The sequence below is a fragment of the Trypanosoma melophagium genome, assembly GCF_022059095.1.
Source record: "Trypanosoma melophagium isolate St. Kilda chromosome Unknown ctg1segment0, whole genome shotgun sequence".
NCBI lineage: Eukaryota > Euglenozoa > Kinetoplastea > Trypanosomatida > Trypanosomatidae > Trypanosoma > Trypanosoma melophagium.
In genome coordinates, this window is record NW_027125132.1 from 528072 (window position 1) to 545642 (window position 17571).

Here is a 17571-nt window from a genome sequence, read left to right on the forward strand (position 1 = left end):
ATAATAACAATAACAGTAATAATAATAATAGTGCCATTATTATTAGTATAATTATAATTATTATTTTTATTATCATTATTATTTATCAATACCATGGTTACCAATGTTGATATTAAAACATTAGAGGAGAATATTTATAGGAAATACCAAAAATTCCTCTTCTTCCACCTCCTGTCCCCCCCCCCCACACACACAGACACAGAAAAACATATACACACACCTATTAATTTGGTAAACCATCATTAAACGTGGAGTATCCTCTTATTACCCTTACATTAGAAGGGGGGAAAAAAGCTCACTCACCAACATTCTTACAGCTACTTTAGCCCAGCCTGTATTCCTCCCACTATACCACACCATTTCATTGTGTTCAATCCACCTCCTCTCCAACCAACACCGAACGTCTATTATTCATTATCGATGAGTCCTCCATATGAGGCCGCAGTGTATCCCAGCGAATACGGCGGCGAAACACAAACACATACGCGGGAATTCCCACAGCGGCACAACCCACAGTTGGACCAATCCAAAGCGCATCCACACCGTAATGATGATGAAAGAGGAGATGAAGACCCAGCGGGGTTCCCACAAGGGTGAGACTGGTGAAAACAATAACAGCTCCTGTCACATGTAATCCACATCCACGTAGAATCCCCAGAAAATTACACTGTAGGGCATCTAACACATGAAATAATAAAAAGTGAGGTGTAACTTCTACAAAAATGGTTACAACTTCTGTATCAGATGTAAAAATATATGCGACTTGTTCTCGGAAGGTATAAACAAAAACAACGTTTAAAAAGCACACCACCAATACAATTATAAAAGATATGACCGCATGTTTTTTTCCTAAATTGGTATTTCCTTCACCAATACTGTTTCCCACTAGAACTGTAGTGGCCATAAAAAAACCAGAAACTGCACTCCAGCATAAATTTGCTACCTGACTACTAATTGCATATGCACCTAATTCTACAGCACTCAAAAATCCAGCACAAACGGAATTTACCTCCATAGCCGACCATTCACTAAATGCCATAAAAAGGGAAGGAATAGCTAATTTAAGTAAAGGTCCCCAATTTTTTAGTGATGCTCGACTCCATCCACCCCATGTATCACGGTAAAGTCCAGTTACTCGAAGGTAAACAATGAGTGCAATATCCATAGAAATGAAAAGAATCACCCACCCCATTGCAATTCCATTGTAACCAAATAAAGAAACAAGAATGTGTTGGATAAGAGGATTTAATATTGCAGCCACAGCTACAACAATGAATACAGGATTAGATCTACGCTGACTTACATAATATCTTCTTAAAAGTTCTAACAACATAATAGGAGGTAGTCCTAAAACACAAATTTGACAAAACTCTCCCACACTATTTGCCACTTGAACAGGTTCACCTAAGGATATTAATACTGGTTCAATAAAACACAGTAAAATAGAAAGTGGAATAGTAAATATCATAAGAATGAGAAACATTCGTTGAGCATAAATTCCGTACATTGTACTTTGTGGATCCATTCCATAAGAGTGGGAGAGAAGAGTCTCAAGTGCCCCACAAAGTCCACTACCAAAGGCGAATCCTGTTGCATTTAAAATACCCATTGCAATAGAAACTCCTCCAAGTTCATGAACTCCAAGATGACCGGCAAAAATCAACATAACAATCATAAAACTGAATTGTGAAAGCTGGGAAATTGACAAGGGTACTCCTATACGCAACATTTCCTGTACAAGATGCCTATTTGATAGGCATCTTACAATTTCCTTCTCTTTTTGTACTTTTATACCTGGTACCATATCGATAAGAGTCATCCAGATAGTAAGGGAAGTACAATCACAGAAATAGGAAACAAATACAAATTAGATATAATAATATATAAAATAATATATATATATATATATATATATATATATAAGGGCAATTTTACTTTACAGGGTGTATATAAAATAGTATCAACTTTTAGTTAATACTATTGACCTGAACAATTAAATATTTTCCTTCGCCCTTTTTCTTTTTCTTTTTGAATCAAAGAGCATTAAAGAAGTAGAGAGAGAAAAAGAGAGAAAAAAAACATATATGCAATACACACACAAATATATATTCACTCACCATTGAAATAGAAATAACAGTAACAAAGTGTAATCTCCAGAGTAAAAATAAAAACACACAACAACAAAAAAAAAAAAAAACAGCAAAAGGAGAAATTATACCCTATACGCTCTCAAGAACATGTATATATGGATATAACTTTGATTGAGTTTAGGATATTAGAGTTTACTCTCCGTTATTTCTTTGTTTTATGTTTTCTTCTTCATTAATGTTATGAAGCTATGACCTATCCTTTGATTCAACAGACATCCTATTATCATCATTATGGGAAACTCTTCCCATATTATGTTCTTCTTCTTCTTCCACCACTACCACCTCTTCCTCATTCATACTCCCTCGCCGTGGTGAAGCGGTATCCCCTTCGAGTGACTGTGGACTCTCCTCATGTGGACGCAAGTTAGGCCAATCAATATACCAGAAAAGCAAGTAAATATAACTTGGTGCCCCAACTATGACTACACCAGCAAATGGTCCTATCCATAGGGATTCAATTCCATACTTGACGTGAAAAAAGAGATAAAATGCTATTGGTAAGCCTACAATGCATAATGCAGTGGTAATAACTATAGCACCTGTTTTTTGTAATCCACATCCACGTAAAATACCCATAACAGTACTTTGAAATGTGTCAAATATATGGTAAGGAAGAACAATACGCATGAGTCTACGATAGACCTCGCCTACTCTTTCATCATTTGTAAATAAATGAGGAATATGATCTTCCAAAGACCACCACAAGATGGAATTAAAGACGGCTATACAGAAAACCAAAACTACAGCAATCTTAGCAATACGTTTACCTAGCAATGGTCTGCCTTCTCCAACAGAGTTTCCAATAAAAACAGTCACAAGTATCATTATTCCAGAAGCAACACCCCATGATATACAAAATATCTGCATTGTTATGGAAAAAGCTGCTAGTTCAAATGGTTTTGCAAATCCTGCGCAAATACAAATTACCTCAACAGCAACCCATTCACTCAACATCATAGCCATGGAAGGAATAGCAAGTTTAACCAGTTCTCCAATATTACGAAGTGCATCCGCATCCCATCCAGCCCATGTTTGTTTGTACAGACCAGAAAAATAGGCATACCCAATCAAACCAAAGTCAACTCCAGTAAATAGAATTAACCATGCCACTGGGGAACCATCAAATCCAAAAAATTTAATAAATATTATTTGCAAAACGGGATTCATTAAAGATCCAACAACAGATGCTACTGAAAGAGGCGTAGTTACTTGTTGACAAGCATAATAACGACTTAATATTTGAAAAGCTTGTATACTTAGAATACCAAATGCGGCAACACTGCAAAAACGTCCAGTAAAGTAAACAACTTCAACACTTTGTCCAATATACTCCAAAAACATATCCACATATAATAACACCAGCCCCAAAGGAATAGTAAGAACAAGCAAGATGATAGTCATACGCTGTGTATAAGTACCATACATGTACATTGGACCTCTTCCCCCGGTTTGCGCCTGATTTATACCATATGTCTGTGAAAGTACCGTTTCGAGTGCCCCGCAAGAACCGGCAGAAAATGCGAATGCGGTTGCGTTAATGAGACCGAGTGCGAGTGTTGCCCCGCCGAGTTCATCAACGCCCAAACTTTTTCCCACAACTGCGAGAATAACAGTAATAATGGAGAATTGCGAAATGGTGGCCACAGTAAGTGGAAGGCCTGTAAAGAAGAAATTCTTGAGAATTCCCCACGTGGAAATATCCTCCGGTAGTGAAACGACATCTGGCCCCATTCCACTTCCGACTGTCACAAAGGACTCATTCCCCAACGGGGGATTATTGAAGGGCATTTATAATTTAAATCGTTTTTTTTTAGTTGTTGTTGTTTTTGCGGTTTTTTTTTTTTTTTACGAAATGAAAAGGAAATAAATAATATTCACAAATTAAATCAATAGTATCAATATAGAGGTTATATAATATTATATGAGTATGGGTGTTTGTTCCACGAGGAAACAATGGGTGGTTTTCCAACAGACACAGATCCTTGATTGCCTTGCCATACATTTATTTATTTATTTAAAGAAAGAAAGAAAGACAGGAGAACATTAAAAATAAGAATCACAGGGAGAAATACAAGAGAAAGAGAACAAACAAATAGATACAATGAAGAAGAACAAGAAGGGGGAGAAAATAATAAGTTTTATTATAATTATTATGATTTAGACTCATTTATTCCTCAATAACTCTATTTTATAGTGTGTATGCATGCGGGTACTACTCCCACAAGAGTATTAAAAGATCCATCAATTTATATTCTTGCACAAATTTTCATTCCAACAACAACTAACGAAAAAAAAAATTGAGAAAGATACATGTAGCCATTGCGTCGCTCTTCTTCCTCAATTCAATAGCTGCTGTATAGAGATGAGTTCACAAGCACAATGGACCCCCCCAAAAAAAAGAAACAAAGAAAAAGATCGCACCCTTTTTATAAATCAAAATTAAACAAAAAAAAAGTATCGACCAAGCTATCATATAATTACAACACAAATAGATATTACCTTACTCTAGCCGATTATTTATTATTACTTTTTTTGTTTTTTCGGCGCCCTTCAAGGTCCCCAGTCATTTTTTTTTTTACTTTGCTAAATGCTGAAAACGTCAGAAAAAAAAACAATTTTCTTTTTTTTCCTTAATCGTTCCACACTTCTTCTTCTTCTTTCCTTCCCATATTTATCTTTTGATTTCTTCTCCCCTTCGCTGCAAATCACAAGAAAGAAAGAGAAGAACGAAATGACACAAACTGAGAGAAGGTGACAAAAGAAAAGGAATACAAGCACATAGATGTTTGAAGGAAGTTAGAGTGAGATAAACAATAATAATAATAATAATAACAATAATAATAATAAAGCCCAAATGACAAAGAAAAATTCCACACACACATACCGACACAGAATTACATGGTTTGATATATATATATATATATATATATATATATATATATTCGTGTATGTGTGTACATGGGCAGAGAAGGAAGTGTAGAAGGCATACATAATAATAACAATAAAAGAAGAAAACAAAAACACGGAACACTCATATTTATCCAGACAATTGCAGGTATCCGACACCTTTTCATTATTTCCAATAAATGGTCATTGCTTTTTTTTTTCTTTTCATTAAAGGGAAGAAACTAAAAAAAGAATCACGCACACATAAATACACAGAGAAAGAGCGAAGAAAAAAAAAAACAATCTATTATCAAGAATCAGCAGTAAACAAAACAGCAAAAGAGAAAAATAAAATCACCATACACAATTCCTGTGTTTCCTTTCTTTCCTTTTTCCTCTTTTTTTTTAGTGTGATCCTTTTTTATCTTTTTTATTTTTCACGAACCTTATGGCTGTGACGTGCGTCCTCTTAGAGAGTTAGAAGACAATTATCATCATTGCCTGTAAATGAAAAGGGAACAGAACGTGTGTGAACGTCCGTACATTTCTCCATGTTTCAATAGGAAAGATGAGCACAATTTCTCTCGTTCTTTCTCTTCACACGTATATACAATTTATCTCTTTACCTCTTTATTTCATTCTTTCTCTCTCTTTTTCAGTATTTCCTCCTTTTCTTTGTTGTTTTTTTCTTAAACAAAGCAAAATTTCATGATGTACAGTGGTAAGAACTCTAACTCTCTTTCTCGGGGACACCATTTCCCTTAATACCAAAAATTAAAAAAGCTATGAACTAGAGAATATATATATATATATATATATATATATATATATATATATATATATAAACAAGCAAAAACAAATAAATAAATAAATAAATAAATAAATAAATAACACACATAACATTGCCTTCTTTTGAGAGAGACTCTCCAGGAACAACCAAAAATTTGTAAAAAAAATTTACAAAATACAAATTACAGAAAAAAAAAAGAGAGACAGAGTGAGTATATATATATATATATATATATATATATATATATATATATACTTCACCAATCAACTCAATATACCTTTTCCCGCACATACTCCACCATTTCATCAAAAGCCATCAACAACAGTTTAGACTCATCCGCAAACATGAGTAAACTAAGTGTAAAAGAGTGCAATCCTTCGGCATCTTCCCCTGTTACAGGTAGTATAAAACTCCCTGAAAGAAGTACAGGATCTTCTGTATGTTTTTCCTTTTCCTGGGTTTCTTCTGCAATGTTTACATTTGTTCCTTTGCGAAGTAGAGGAAGGATATCATTACTGTCTTCAGATCGAAGCTTATGGCAGCGTTGTAAAAGAAGAGATGACTTTTCCCTCCTAACCATTATGGAATCATTTGCTGGATCCCTATAAGAATTCGTCGGTTCTGTATGGGCACGTTTAAATCGATCTATCGAAGTATTGATTACATACACCATAATTTGATTTTTGCGAAGATGCAATTCCTCTGCAGCTCGCATAAACTCCAGTTCTACTTGAATGAGGTCTGTCTCTAGTGCAACAGTGGGATTTCGAATTAAATAAGATAACATACTTACAAATCGACCAAATGATCGAGAAGCATCCCAAGCAATTGGCTGCAAAGTGTGAAGAATTTTACGAGTATCACTGGCATAAGCTTTTTGACTTCTCAACACATCCCAACTACACCACATAGTTTTAAGTAGAGATATCATACGGTAAAGATGAAATGATACCTTTTGGCATGCCTTTACTGGATAACGATCTGCAACCAAACCACGTTCCTCGTGAGCAAATTCCATAAACATATATGTACCCTTAAGCCGTTTTTCAAGTTCACTCAAAAGATCATTAATTTCTTTCATAACTTGGTCAGTACGAACAATAAGGCGAGTGCTCATATTTAACAGGGAATCAATGTCATTTGGAGTCTTTGATACTCCTGCTTCTCCATTTATTTCTTTTTCAGGGTGTAGAATACTGCCAGAGCGTAAAATACCAATAGGCAATGGTTCTGAAAAGAGACTGCAAAGTTTTGTTAAAGCCTCACTCATTTTGATAAGAATGTTAATACGTTTCTTACGTAAAATCAGGCTCGGACTCAATGGTAAAATAAGAATACTTATTAAGACATAAATAAGTATTCCAAATGTAATTTGATTCATACGAGATATTGTATCCTCTGTTGTTATATCGCCAATTGTGTCTAATGGAATTAAAACGAACATAGCGTAAACCGCCATAATACCATATTCTCTATCTGTTCGGAAAAAAGTTCCAACAAGCATAAGCGTACATAAAGATGCTACTTTATCTACTGGTGTAGTAGAATAAGTTCCAGCGAAAAAGCCCAAAACGGTACCAAGAATACATGCTGTGAGTCGAACTATAGAAGCTTGTAGAGCTTCAACTGGATTATTGCCGGAAACAAAAGCAATAATGTTTGGTCCTGAGAGTGAACCCTTATCTGTACCAATAAGGAATGAGAATCCAACAGTAAGAATCATTGCCGCACTTACTTTAGCCGCTTCAATTAAACGTTGAACCTCTCGACGACGCCGTTCTGTAAAAAGTTTTCGAAAAAAAAGTATATTTTCTTTAATAGGATCTCCCAGCGCTCTGTTAAAAATCTCTGAAAGTGAATCACGCCATCTTTCATTCATTTTATGTACATCAGAGTCGAGTTGTAGCATAGTATCACGAAAATTAACAATTGAAAAAATGAAAAAAGTCATCAAAGGAACAAACTCTTCTAATGTTGTAACTTTGTATTCGTAGAACAGCACTCGACGCGCTTCATTAAACTCAAGCTGAAGTTTTCTTGTAGCATCATTTAATTCAATAAAATCCGGATGTAAAGCTTTAATATGTTCATATGTTTTGGCTGTAGCAAGAGCATCTGTAAGCTTATCTAAAACACCGGCAAAATGAAGAATATGGGGGTTGAGAAACTCACCAAACGCTCTTGATCTCTCAGAGTCATCTACTAACCATGGTCTTCCTTCCACAATATCAAGTACTCGAGATAAACCACGTAAATTAGTACGAAGACGTTCAAAAAATAGCACCTTTACACTTCGTACATCTCGAACCTTCCATGATTCAAATAAAAACTCATAATAGGAATTCTCTTGTGCAGCATGAAATTTATTTAGATATTCATCTATTGATGTAGTAAGCATACGAACCTTTGTCATTCCCATATTTCGTTTTACATTAGAATCTGACCAAAAACAAGATGCCATACCAACTAGAGCAGCTCCTGTGTTACGGGCTATCTGTGCAATAGCGTGTTCGGCCTCTGTTTTTGAGTAAAACGGGTATGGCAGCAGTGTGGCCAAGAGACATAAACCCGTACCAATACACCAATCCACCATCACCCGTGATGGAAATACAGCAGTGCGATCGGGATCCAGTAGTAGACCAATCATACAATTGTTAAAGAGAAGCAGGCAAATACGACGCACCATATTTTCTGTTAATACCGCCATAACAAAGAGAAGGATTGTGTAGAAGAAGCACCATCCAATAATAGAATGTCCTACTCCAATGCCAGCTCCTATAGTGGCAAGTGGAAGCCAAATACAACCAGCACGTATCCAATTTAAAAGATAGACCAAACCTTCACCTACAGTCACCTTTGAGGCCAATACTCCTGCAGATAAAACATAGGTTGTGGATATAAAAGGTGAATTTGGAAGATCTGCGGCAATAATGGCAGCAGGTACGAGAACAGCGATAGCAGTAATACGAAGTGCAAACTCTGACTGTCGCCAAAATTTTCCTGAACGTAAAAATTCAAAAAAGGAACAGCTAGTTGTATTCTCTGGTTTACGCAAATCCCATGGAATACTCAATAAACTTTCGGAACATCTTTGTTCCAGTGGGTAAAGAGGTACATACGCTGGCATACCAAAAACATCAAGTTTTTTTGATGATGGTTCTTCTTTTTTCCCCAAAAAATGAAGTTTTTGCTCATCAGTATTAGATGAACGTAAAGTCATTGAGATTTCACTGTCAACATCATTTAACACTTCCTCTCCGTTTAGGGAGCCCATGCTATTATTTTTTTTTTGGCGCAATAATGTCTTTTTTTTCTTTTTTGTTTTTGATTATTTTCCTTTTAGAAGTAGATATTTGGAATATCAGTGTGTTGCTAATGATAAAAAACAACAGGAAAAAAAAAGGAAATTATTTATATAATACACATATACATTTACACACAATCAGAACTACAATGAAAACAAAAAGAGAAAATAAATAAACAAATAAACAGCTTTCCTCTCCCTCCCACGAATACGCACACACAATCCAACACACACACACACTCTCTCTCTCATCTGTGTGCGTGTGTGTGTGTGTCTGTATGTGTGAAAAAATTCAATATACCAAAAGTACACCAACGTACATAATTTCCCCATTGCGCCTTGTTTCACCCTGCTTACTGTTGTTGCTCTTGTAGCTGTTATATCTTTCTTCTCTGGTCATGGTCACAAAATTTTAGAAGCATCTACCCCAATTCACTCCATTTGTTTCACAGCACGTAATGCGGAGAGTGCCTCTGCAAACTTTGGCGATAGTTTTTTGTATGCATATCTCTTTCTTGTCTGAGACTGCAAGTTAAAATCCGTTAATTTCGACTGCTGGTGATCGAACGCACTGGCTTTTTGTGATTCTCTTGCCATAAATTCCTTTTGAGCAAACTCCAAACGTTTACGGGAAACATCAGTATCAAGCAATCCATTTACACTCGCAAATCTGCGTAATCGTCCCCAATCTGGGGAAAGAGAAGCAAAAGGTGTGCTATCCGCATCCACTATAGGATTAAAAAAAGCATCCACCACGCATGATTGTGGAAAGTTGGCAGCAATCTGTAATTTCCTCCATTTTGTACAATTTGTATAAACTTGCGAAAGTGGGATATCCTCAAAACATGAAAAGCACGGATGTGCTACAGCATTCCGCCAGAATGATAGCATATTCAATACGTGTGCAGGACCAACACCCTTTTCTTGACGCCATACCGCAGAAATGACATGCAATGCATCCAATAAGGAAAGACCATTAACACCTTCAGCGTAGTCACAGCCAAGAAGAAGGGCAAGAGAGACCAATACATCTTTGTCCACACCACAAGACAATAAGTCTTCTTGACGATACGCTACCACATGACGTCCTTTTGCGAAAAACCCGCGAAGAACAACATCAGCTCCATGAACGATTACATCACTGTCATCTGTGAATACCGCATCTACAAGACGCTGCTGACATAGAAAAGCACACTGGGCATCTGCCTCATAGGGACTAAATACAAATGGAATTCCACAACAATTAAGTAATTCTACAATTTCAATTAATTCAAATGGTATAACCTGTTTTGTCGACATTTGTTGTCGAAGAAGATGTGGTGGTACTGATATTGGTAATAGGGCTTCTTCTTCTGCTTCTGCTTCTGATGATGATGATGATACTAATTTTACATCATCTAATTTTTCAGACAAGTTTTCCCTTTTCAATATTAAATGTTCTGAAGAACTTTGTTCTTTTGTGTTAGTGATTAAAACGGGTGTAAATGACTCACTTTTCCCGTCAGATAACTCACTTAATGTATTATTTACTTCACATTCTCCTAGCTGAAGTAGCTGAGTACCAGGATTCCAAAGTATGATCCCTTCATCATCACCATTATAGTCATCATCATCACTTCCCTCCGTATTATTTCCACTGCTGTCGCTTCTGAAAATACTACTCTCACTTTTGGAAGTGGTAGTATCAACAATATTTTTTTCTTCTTTCAAAGAACTATTACACCACCTACTATCCATAGAGTTACTCAAGAATGTTTTTTCTTCTTCCAAATCACGGAGAGAATTTAAAAATGTTTTCGAGTTTCCATCAACAACTAGAACAGAACTACCACTACTAGCACCGCTTGGTATCATACTACAGACATCATCATCACCATTAGTTCCTATCTCAATATCATTGTCTTCTTCACCTTTAGGAATTATCTCAATAGATTCGTCAGTACTTCCTATGGAAAGGATCGATTGTACTTCTTCTTCCGAACTAGTAGCGCAACTAGGAATTTCACCAGTAATTATGGGAAAATCAGTTGCTTCCTCTACCACTTTACGAGGTCCCATAAATAGTGAAGTACTAGAGTACCCTAGAGCGTTTGACTCAACACAAAGCTCACCCTTTTTCCGATGCTCAATCCAGTCTTCTGCTTCTATTAAAAATGCACTGGTCACTGCACGTGAGACAACCTCTGGTTCCACGTGACTTGTCCGGTGTCTCTTTCGAGTCACGAGTTGCAGTAGTGGTGGAGACGGTGGTGATGGTGCTGATGAAGATGATGACGTTGATGATGATGGTGATAACAGTGGTGAACTTGTTTCTTGCTCTGTCCTTTTTGGACTTTTGCGGGGTAGTGTGCGTACGTCCAGGACGCCTGCTGCTAATTGAGCTGCGACAATTTCCCCCGCTCTGCGTGCGATGGCGGCCCGCTCCTGCGCTGCGCGTCTGGCGTGGCGTCTGTCCCGCTCTGCAGCCTTTGCGGCTGCGGGGGCGCCGTCGAAGACCATCACGGGGCGGATGCCGTAGAAGAGAAGTTTGAGGAGGCGGCGGAGGAATCCGGCGAGGACGCGGCGGTCGTCCCCACCGGCGGCCCCCTCCGACCCCCCGCCGGCTGCGCGGAACTGCGCTATCCAAATACTCGCGTCGACCGCCACCCGCCGCCCCCGCCAGTCCGCCGGCTGCGTGACTTCCCCGAGCGGGTCCAGCAGCCGCCACAGCCCGTGAACCCCCATCCGGGAACGAGAAGAGACAAAGAGGAGAGATATAGGGGAAGGAAGGGGGAGGAAAGGAAATATACCCAAAGACGGCTAATTGTACTTTTTTTTCTTTGTTTATATATATATATATATATATGTCAACGCTAGAGTGGTACATGGAGGAGGAGGAAGAGAAATAGAAAGAGAGAGAAGGAAAAAAAAAAAAATAGAATATTACTGTCAACATAAATATTTGGGGGATCTCCAAAAAAAAAAAAAAATGTAAAAGTACAACAATAAATAGAATATAATCAATACAAAATCAATGTAAATCATCTTATACGTTTACTCGTTGAGAAATTTAGAGGTAAAACATAATATAGATTGCATACTATGTACATTCACCTCCTTTTCCAATTTTGCGAAATCGTCCCTGTAGAAATCTTCGATGCAGGCTCATACCCTCTCTCCTATTCTGTACTTCTCTTTCAACTACTGAGAGATCTATCACTTCGAAACCGCTCGCTTGAAAAAGATTTCGAACTTCAGCAAGAGAAAAAAAATGACTTAATGTTCCATTACTGCGTGTAAATGTATTTTCTTCTACTTGACGGTGTGTACTAAATCGTTTTTCTGCATGATCATCAACACAGTAATCTCGAAAGAAAAAAATACCACCATCCTTTACGCATGAAGCTATACGTTGCAGTACCAGTTCGTGTTTATCTACTGGAATAGAACACAAGACAAAAATCATTGAAACAAAATCTACTGGTTTTTCAATAAATGAAGAAGTACTAGTAGAGGATGAGTTAGAAATAGTAATACTCTCTTCAACTGGATTCAGTACACGAACAACAAGTTTTTGTTGCATGTGAAAAGGAAGAGCCAACCGCTTCTCCCTTAGTAGTGCAATTGCGACAGAGGAAATATCGAAGCCTACAATACCCCATCCTGGGGTATTACCATATTCCTCAAGGATAGGAAGAATAGCGTTACCAACACCACATCCTGCTTCCATCCAAAGAACATTTTCAAATAAAGAAGCTTCCTTTGTTGATTCTGATGATTCTATTTTTACTGATGCTTTAGCCCTTTGGAGTTGTTCAAGTTTTTCTCGGAGTTCGTGAAATTCACGTATAATATAATGTCGATCACGGTAACCGTTAATTGTATTATTCCGGTAGTATAAATCCCAATTTTGTTTATGAGTGGCCTTAGGCTCAAGTACACGCGCCAGTTGGCGTCCTGTATACGGACGATAATCCTCTACAAAAGGCGGATCTCGCGGTCTTTTACGTGATGATGTTCCACCACTCCTTGTGGCTTCATTGCTCATATCCTCAGACCTTTACTTTACTGCACAAATAGGTTTAACACGGAAAAGGAGGGGAAAAAAAGGGTTAGGGGGTAATGCTATTGTTGATATCTTCTATGCTGCCATCATTTGTAACAATATAAAACATCTATGACTTCAGAAGTAAATACACCCTTTCTTTTAATAATTAAAAGATGTTAAACTTCCAGTTTGATATGGCCCTCAGCAAAAGGATTATACAACACAGTTGCCCCTATAATTTTTGCTTCCATATCAAGCACATTATGCTTTCCATCCACTGGAAGCTCTTCAAGCTTAGTAAGTGTCTTTTCACTTTCACCTTCATTCCATTCCAAATCTACAATACCAAAGGCGGTATGTTTCGTGTCAAGTGATGGACAAGGTTGAAACAAAATAAAGAATTGAGAAGCATTTGTATTAGGTTTATTACCTTTATGTGCCATCGAAACGACGCCACGACTGTCGTGACATACTGTTCCAAGTCCTTCATCCTCGAAATACCGTTCCTGTGGAGCAAAAACAGATTCACCCCCCTTTCCTGTTCCAGTTGGGTCTCCTGTAAGAACAAAAGCTTTAGGAACACTGCGGTGAAATCGGCAGCCGTCGTAATAAGACGAAGCGCAGAGTGCGAGAAAGTTAAAAGAAGCCTTAGGACAGTCAGTATAACGAAGGTGAATGAGCAGATTACCCTTAGTTGTCGATAACACCACCGACATGACTATAAATATATATATATATATATTAGTACGAAAAGAGAAAGACTAAGGTAGATCCTGTGTATTTTTTCTTTTGTGCGTATACAGACTATTTGTAGATATACGCCAATGTGAAACTCCTCGGGGGGGAAAAAAGAAAAGTAACCACTCTTCAGTTATTGGTTTCGTTTCCGATTTTTTTTTTTCCTCCCTTCCTGTGCTTAATTATGGGCTTCAAAGCGAAGAAAAGAAAAGAAAAGAAAAACTGCGCAATCAATTGAACATATAAAAAATAAGATTCAAAAAAAAAATACAACTGAGAGCTAAATATGAAGACCATACTCCAATATACACAAATAATCTTATTCGCTCTTTCACCCGCTAGTAGCAAGAATAACAACAACAATAGTAATAGTAAGTAGTAGTAGTATTAGTAGTAACATCAGGTTCCCACGCTTGAAACGCCTGAATTCTTTCCATTTCGTTATTTCTCACTTCTTCTACTACTACTACTACTACCATCACTACTTACTCTGTCATTGTCTTAATCATTGTATAACTTTTCTATCCTAAAATACTGAAGGATGAAAAAAGTTAGAACTGATAATCTTGTAGCGGCAAGATGTCACTTTCGTAAAGGAAAAAAGAGATATTTTTTTTCAAACTTCTTTTTTTTTTCTTCCCTCTTTACTTCCAAGATGACCAAAAACCGTCGCTTTCATTTGCATCAAAGAGCTATCGATCGAATCTGCGTTACAGCAGGAGATGACATGGGATTTCTTTTATTACTTCGTTCTCCATTTTTTTATTTTTTACTTTTTGCTCTCTACCTTTTTCTCTCCCTCCTTTCATCATTTATTAAAATAGAAGAAAAGAAGGAAAGATGACAACACCTCACGATTCCTCTCGCAGTGTCCCATGGAATGGCACTTCCCATTAACCTCAACCCACGAATGCTTACAGGGCCACGTAAAAAGAAAAAAAATCGTCAGACTGAGCGAAAGAGATTGAGAGCAAAACAGCGGAAAAGACAGAGGTGTCAGAAGCAAGAGAGAGAAATAGGAAAATAGAAGCAAAAAGAAAAAGAGAAAAGGAATAAAATGAGTTTCGCTTCATATTACACTCATACCACCCCAAATATCATAATGAAGAGTCACATCGCCCCCCTGTTGTACTGAGTTTCTATTGTTTCCCTCACTTTCACTTTGTAGCAATGCCCCGTAGATACTTCTTTTTTTTGTTTCCCCATCTCAAGCACCTGCGTAATTACCAGAACTAGCTCTAGCAAAAGCGTTGGTAACAATAGTAGCAGTAAAAAACGAATAATAATAATAATAATAATAATAATAATAATAATAATAATAATAATAATAATAATAATAATAATAATAATAATAACAACAGTGAAATAAGTGCATGATTGTATATTTGCCTTTGAGAAATATAGATGCCAAACATAAAAGTATATGGATAATATATACTGTTTTTACAAGTTTCAAGAAGAAAAAAGAAAAACACTGAGAAAACATAGTGTGCAACGCAAGACTAATAAAGTACTCTGCTCTCACACAGCCCCTTACTTTTATTCCTTTTTTCCCCCTCATTATCCCTTTTTCTCCTGTACCCAATAAGGGGGAAAAGCAAAGGGAGAGGGAGTGGGGGGTGATTCATTTCTTCTATCTAAGAGCTACTAGATTTATTCCCAGTAGCGCTAACAGTGGCTCCTGGAACCTTTCTTTGCACCTTTGACTTCAGCGAAGGGTTCTTTGAGAGATAATTCTCCACAGCTGCCTGTATAGTCTCCTGCGCCAGCATAGAGCAGTGTAATTTTACAGGGGGAAGCGAGAGTTCTTGTGCAATTTTCTTATTCGTAAGTTCCAGTGCTTCCGCTAGTGTTTTTCCACGTATAGCTTGTGAGGCATAGGAAGATGCTGCGATAGCGCTTCCGCATCCAAATGCCTTAAACTTCACATCTTCAATAACAGTTGTTTCGGGATTTACTTTAACCTGCATTTGTGTCATATCACCACACTCCGGTGCACCGCGAAGTCCCGTACCGACATGAGGATCTTCCTTGTCAAGTTTACCAACATTACGGGGATTGTTGTAGTGATCCTCAACCAGCGGACTGTACAGTGGTCGCATAGATGCCGTCAGTGATGTTGTTAGTACAGCAACTGCATTAATTGCAAAGGGAGTCTTTGTAAAGCGCCGCATCGTTTCCTTTTGTTCTTTATATTACTTTATAATGGGATTACCTTGAACACGTATTGTCGTTATTCTTTTTTTTCTTTTAGTTACTCTTTTTTATCTTTTCTTTTTTTTCCTCTTCTTCTTTCCTTCTTTCCTTCTTTTTATGGGCACAACTGTGACTGTGGGACCACTTGCTCTGAGAAGTAAACTAATAATAATAGTAAAAATAATAATTCCAAGAAGGAAGAAAAAAAGAGAAACGAAGAGAAAACGAAGCAAAAAAAAAAAATAAATTCCGTTAAAAATCAAATACGAAACAAACAAAAAAAAAAAAGAATAAAAACAATAAAGAAAACCAATAAAGAAGAAAAAAGGAACCAGGAACCAAGCAATCCTTAAACGTGTTTATCGACTCGTAGTCCCTTGAAAAGAGTTGCATTTGCAATCCCCAGAAAAAAAAAAGAAGCCATGGTGTAGTGTCAAAACGCCCTTACTCGCACAGACTAAAAATTTAGTTTAACTCCACAATACGAGCAGACGCCTGCTCATCTGTTCTACTTTCGTCACTGTGTGAAGTACTTGTGTCATCATCCAGATCTTCCGCATCATAAACAGCAACCGAGTCAGTTTCTTCATCAGTCCCCGTAATATTCATTTCACCCTGCCAAAAACCACTTGTTGTCGTTGTTGATGTTGGGTCTACTGGGGAGATATTATCATTATTATTATTATTACTATTATTATTATTATTATTATTATTATTATTATTATTATTATTATTATTATTATTATTATTATCATTATTATTATTATCATTATTATTACGCATAATTGGTGTTGGTGAAAGTGCGCCCATGAGATTTAACAACGCCTGTGCCTCCCGCACACGTTGTCGATCAAGCGTTGCGTGAGTTGTTGTGGTTGGCAGTAATACACCGTCAACGCTGGACACATCTCTTACGGCCTCCCGCGGCTCCAACACCCCGGCCACCACACTGAGATGTAATTCCATCTCTGCTGGCTCTTTCTCCACAGTTGCGATGTTATTTCTATTATTGCCAATGTGCGGAGCTTCTAACACAACAGGAGGAACATCACTGGCATGATTTAAAAAGGCTTCCACGTCACGTGTGAGTTTCGCTAAAGTACTATTTTCACCATCAAAATCGCTGCTATTTCCTTGGCGCAGAAGACTGGCCACATGATACGCCGACCTTGACATGGAAAGTCACCCTCTAGAGATTTCTTATCTAATGATAAGAAGAAATAATAATAATAATAATAATAATAATAATAATAATAATAATAATAATAATAATAATAATTTAACATGTATAAATAAAAAATAGAAGAGAAAAAGAAAAGGGCGGCAATGTTAAAGAAATAAAATTGAAATTCTTTTCATTCCCCATTAATTTTTTCAAAAAAAGGCAACAACAATATAAACAATAACAATAACAAGATGACTTACTACGGACGATATCTCACATAGAAATAGCTCCAAATGTGAAAAATTCCTTCGTTCA

At 37.1% G+C, this 17571-nt stretch overlaps 8 protein-coding genes across 8 annotated transcripts; all 8 read right to left on the reverse strand.

Moving 5' to 3' along the window:
- Positions 1–370: 370 nt before the first annotated feature.
- LSM04_005389 (Multi antimicrobial extrusion protein) lies at positions 371–1819 on the reverse strand (the record flags this gene model as incomplete). Its single annotated transcript, XM_067335396.1, has 1 exon — positions 371–1819. The coding sequence occupies one exon, from the start codon at positions 1817–1819 to the stop codon at positions 371–373; it is 1449 nt and encodes a 482-aa protein (XP_067195216.1).
- A 517-nt stretch (positions 1820–2336) lies between these two features.
- Positions 2337–3938, reverse strand: LSM04_008503 (Multi antimicrobial extrusion protein; the record flags this gene model as incomplete). Its single annotated transcript, XM_067335397.1, has 1 exon — positions 2337–3938. The coding sequence occupies one exon, from the start codon at positions 3936–3938 to the stop codon at positions 2337–2339; it is 1602 nt and encodes a 533-aa protein (XP_067195421.1).
- Positions 3939–6094: 2156 nt separating this feature from the next.
- LSM04_008785 (uncharacterized protein) lies at positions 6095–9100 on the reverse strand (the record flags this gene model as incomplete). The annotated part of the gene is made up of 1 exon (XM_067335398.1): positions 6095–9100. The coding sequence occupies one exon, from the start codon at positions 9098–9100 to the stop codon at positions 6095–6097; it is 3006 nt and encodes a 1001-aa protein (XP_067195437.1).
- Positions 9101–9562: 462 nt separating this feature from the next.
- On the reverse strand, positions 9563–11854 carry LSM04_008850 (XPG N-terminal; the record flags this gene model as incomplete). Its single annotated transcript, XM_067335399.1, has 1 exon — positions 9563–11854. One exon carries the CDS (start codon positions 11852–11854, stop codon positions 9563–9565), a length of 2292 nt encoding a protein of 763 aa, XP_067195442.1.
- A 355-nt stretch (positions 11855–12209) lies between these two features.
- LSM04_006357 (uncharacterized protein) lies at positions 12210–13157 on the reverse strand (the record flags this gene model as incomplete). Its single annotated transcript, XM_067335400.1, has 1 exon — positions 12210–13157. One exon carries the CDS (start codon positions 13155–13157, stop codon positions 12210–12212), a length of 948 nt encoding a protein of 315 aa, XP_067195286.1.
- A 176-nt stretch (positions 13158–13333) lies between these two features.
- On the reverse strand, positions 13334–13873 carry LSM04_002468 (Cyclophilin-type peptidyl-prolyl cis-trans isomerase domain; the record flags this gene model as incomplete). The annotated part of the gene is made up of 1 exon (XM_067335401.1): positions 13334–13873. One exon carries the CDS (start codon positions 13871–13873, stop codon positions 13334–13336), a length of 540 nt encoding a protein of 179 aa, XP_067195057.1.
- A 1659-nt stretch (positions 13874–15532) lies between these two features.
- Positions 15533–16069, reverse strand: LSM04_003474 (NIF system FeS cluster assembly; the record flags this gene model as incomplete). Its single annotated transcript, XM_067335403.1, has 1 exon — positions 15533–16069. The coding sequence occupies one exon, from the start codon at positions 16067–16069 to the stop codon at positions 15533–15535; it is 537 nt and encodes a 178-aa protein (XP_067195113.1).
- Positions 16070–16556: 487 nt separating this feature from the next.
- LSM04_007663 (uncharacterized protein) lies at positions 16557–17267 on the reverse strand (the record flags this gene model as incomplete). Its single annotated transcript, XM_067335404.1, has 1 exon — positions 16557–17267. One exon carries the CDS (start codon positions 17265–17267, stop codon positions 16557–16559), a length of 711 nt encoding a protein of 236 aa, XP_067195367.1.
- Positions 17268–17571: the final 304 nt, after the last annotated feature.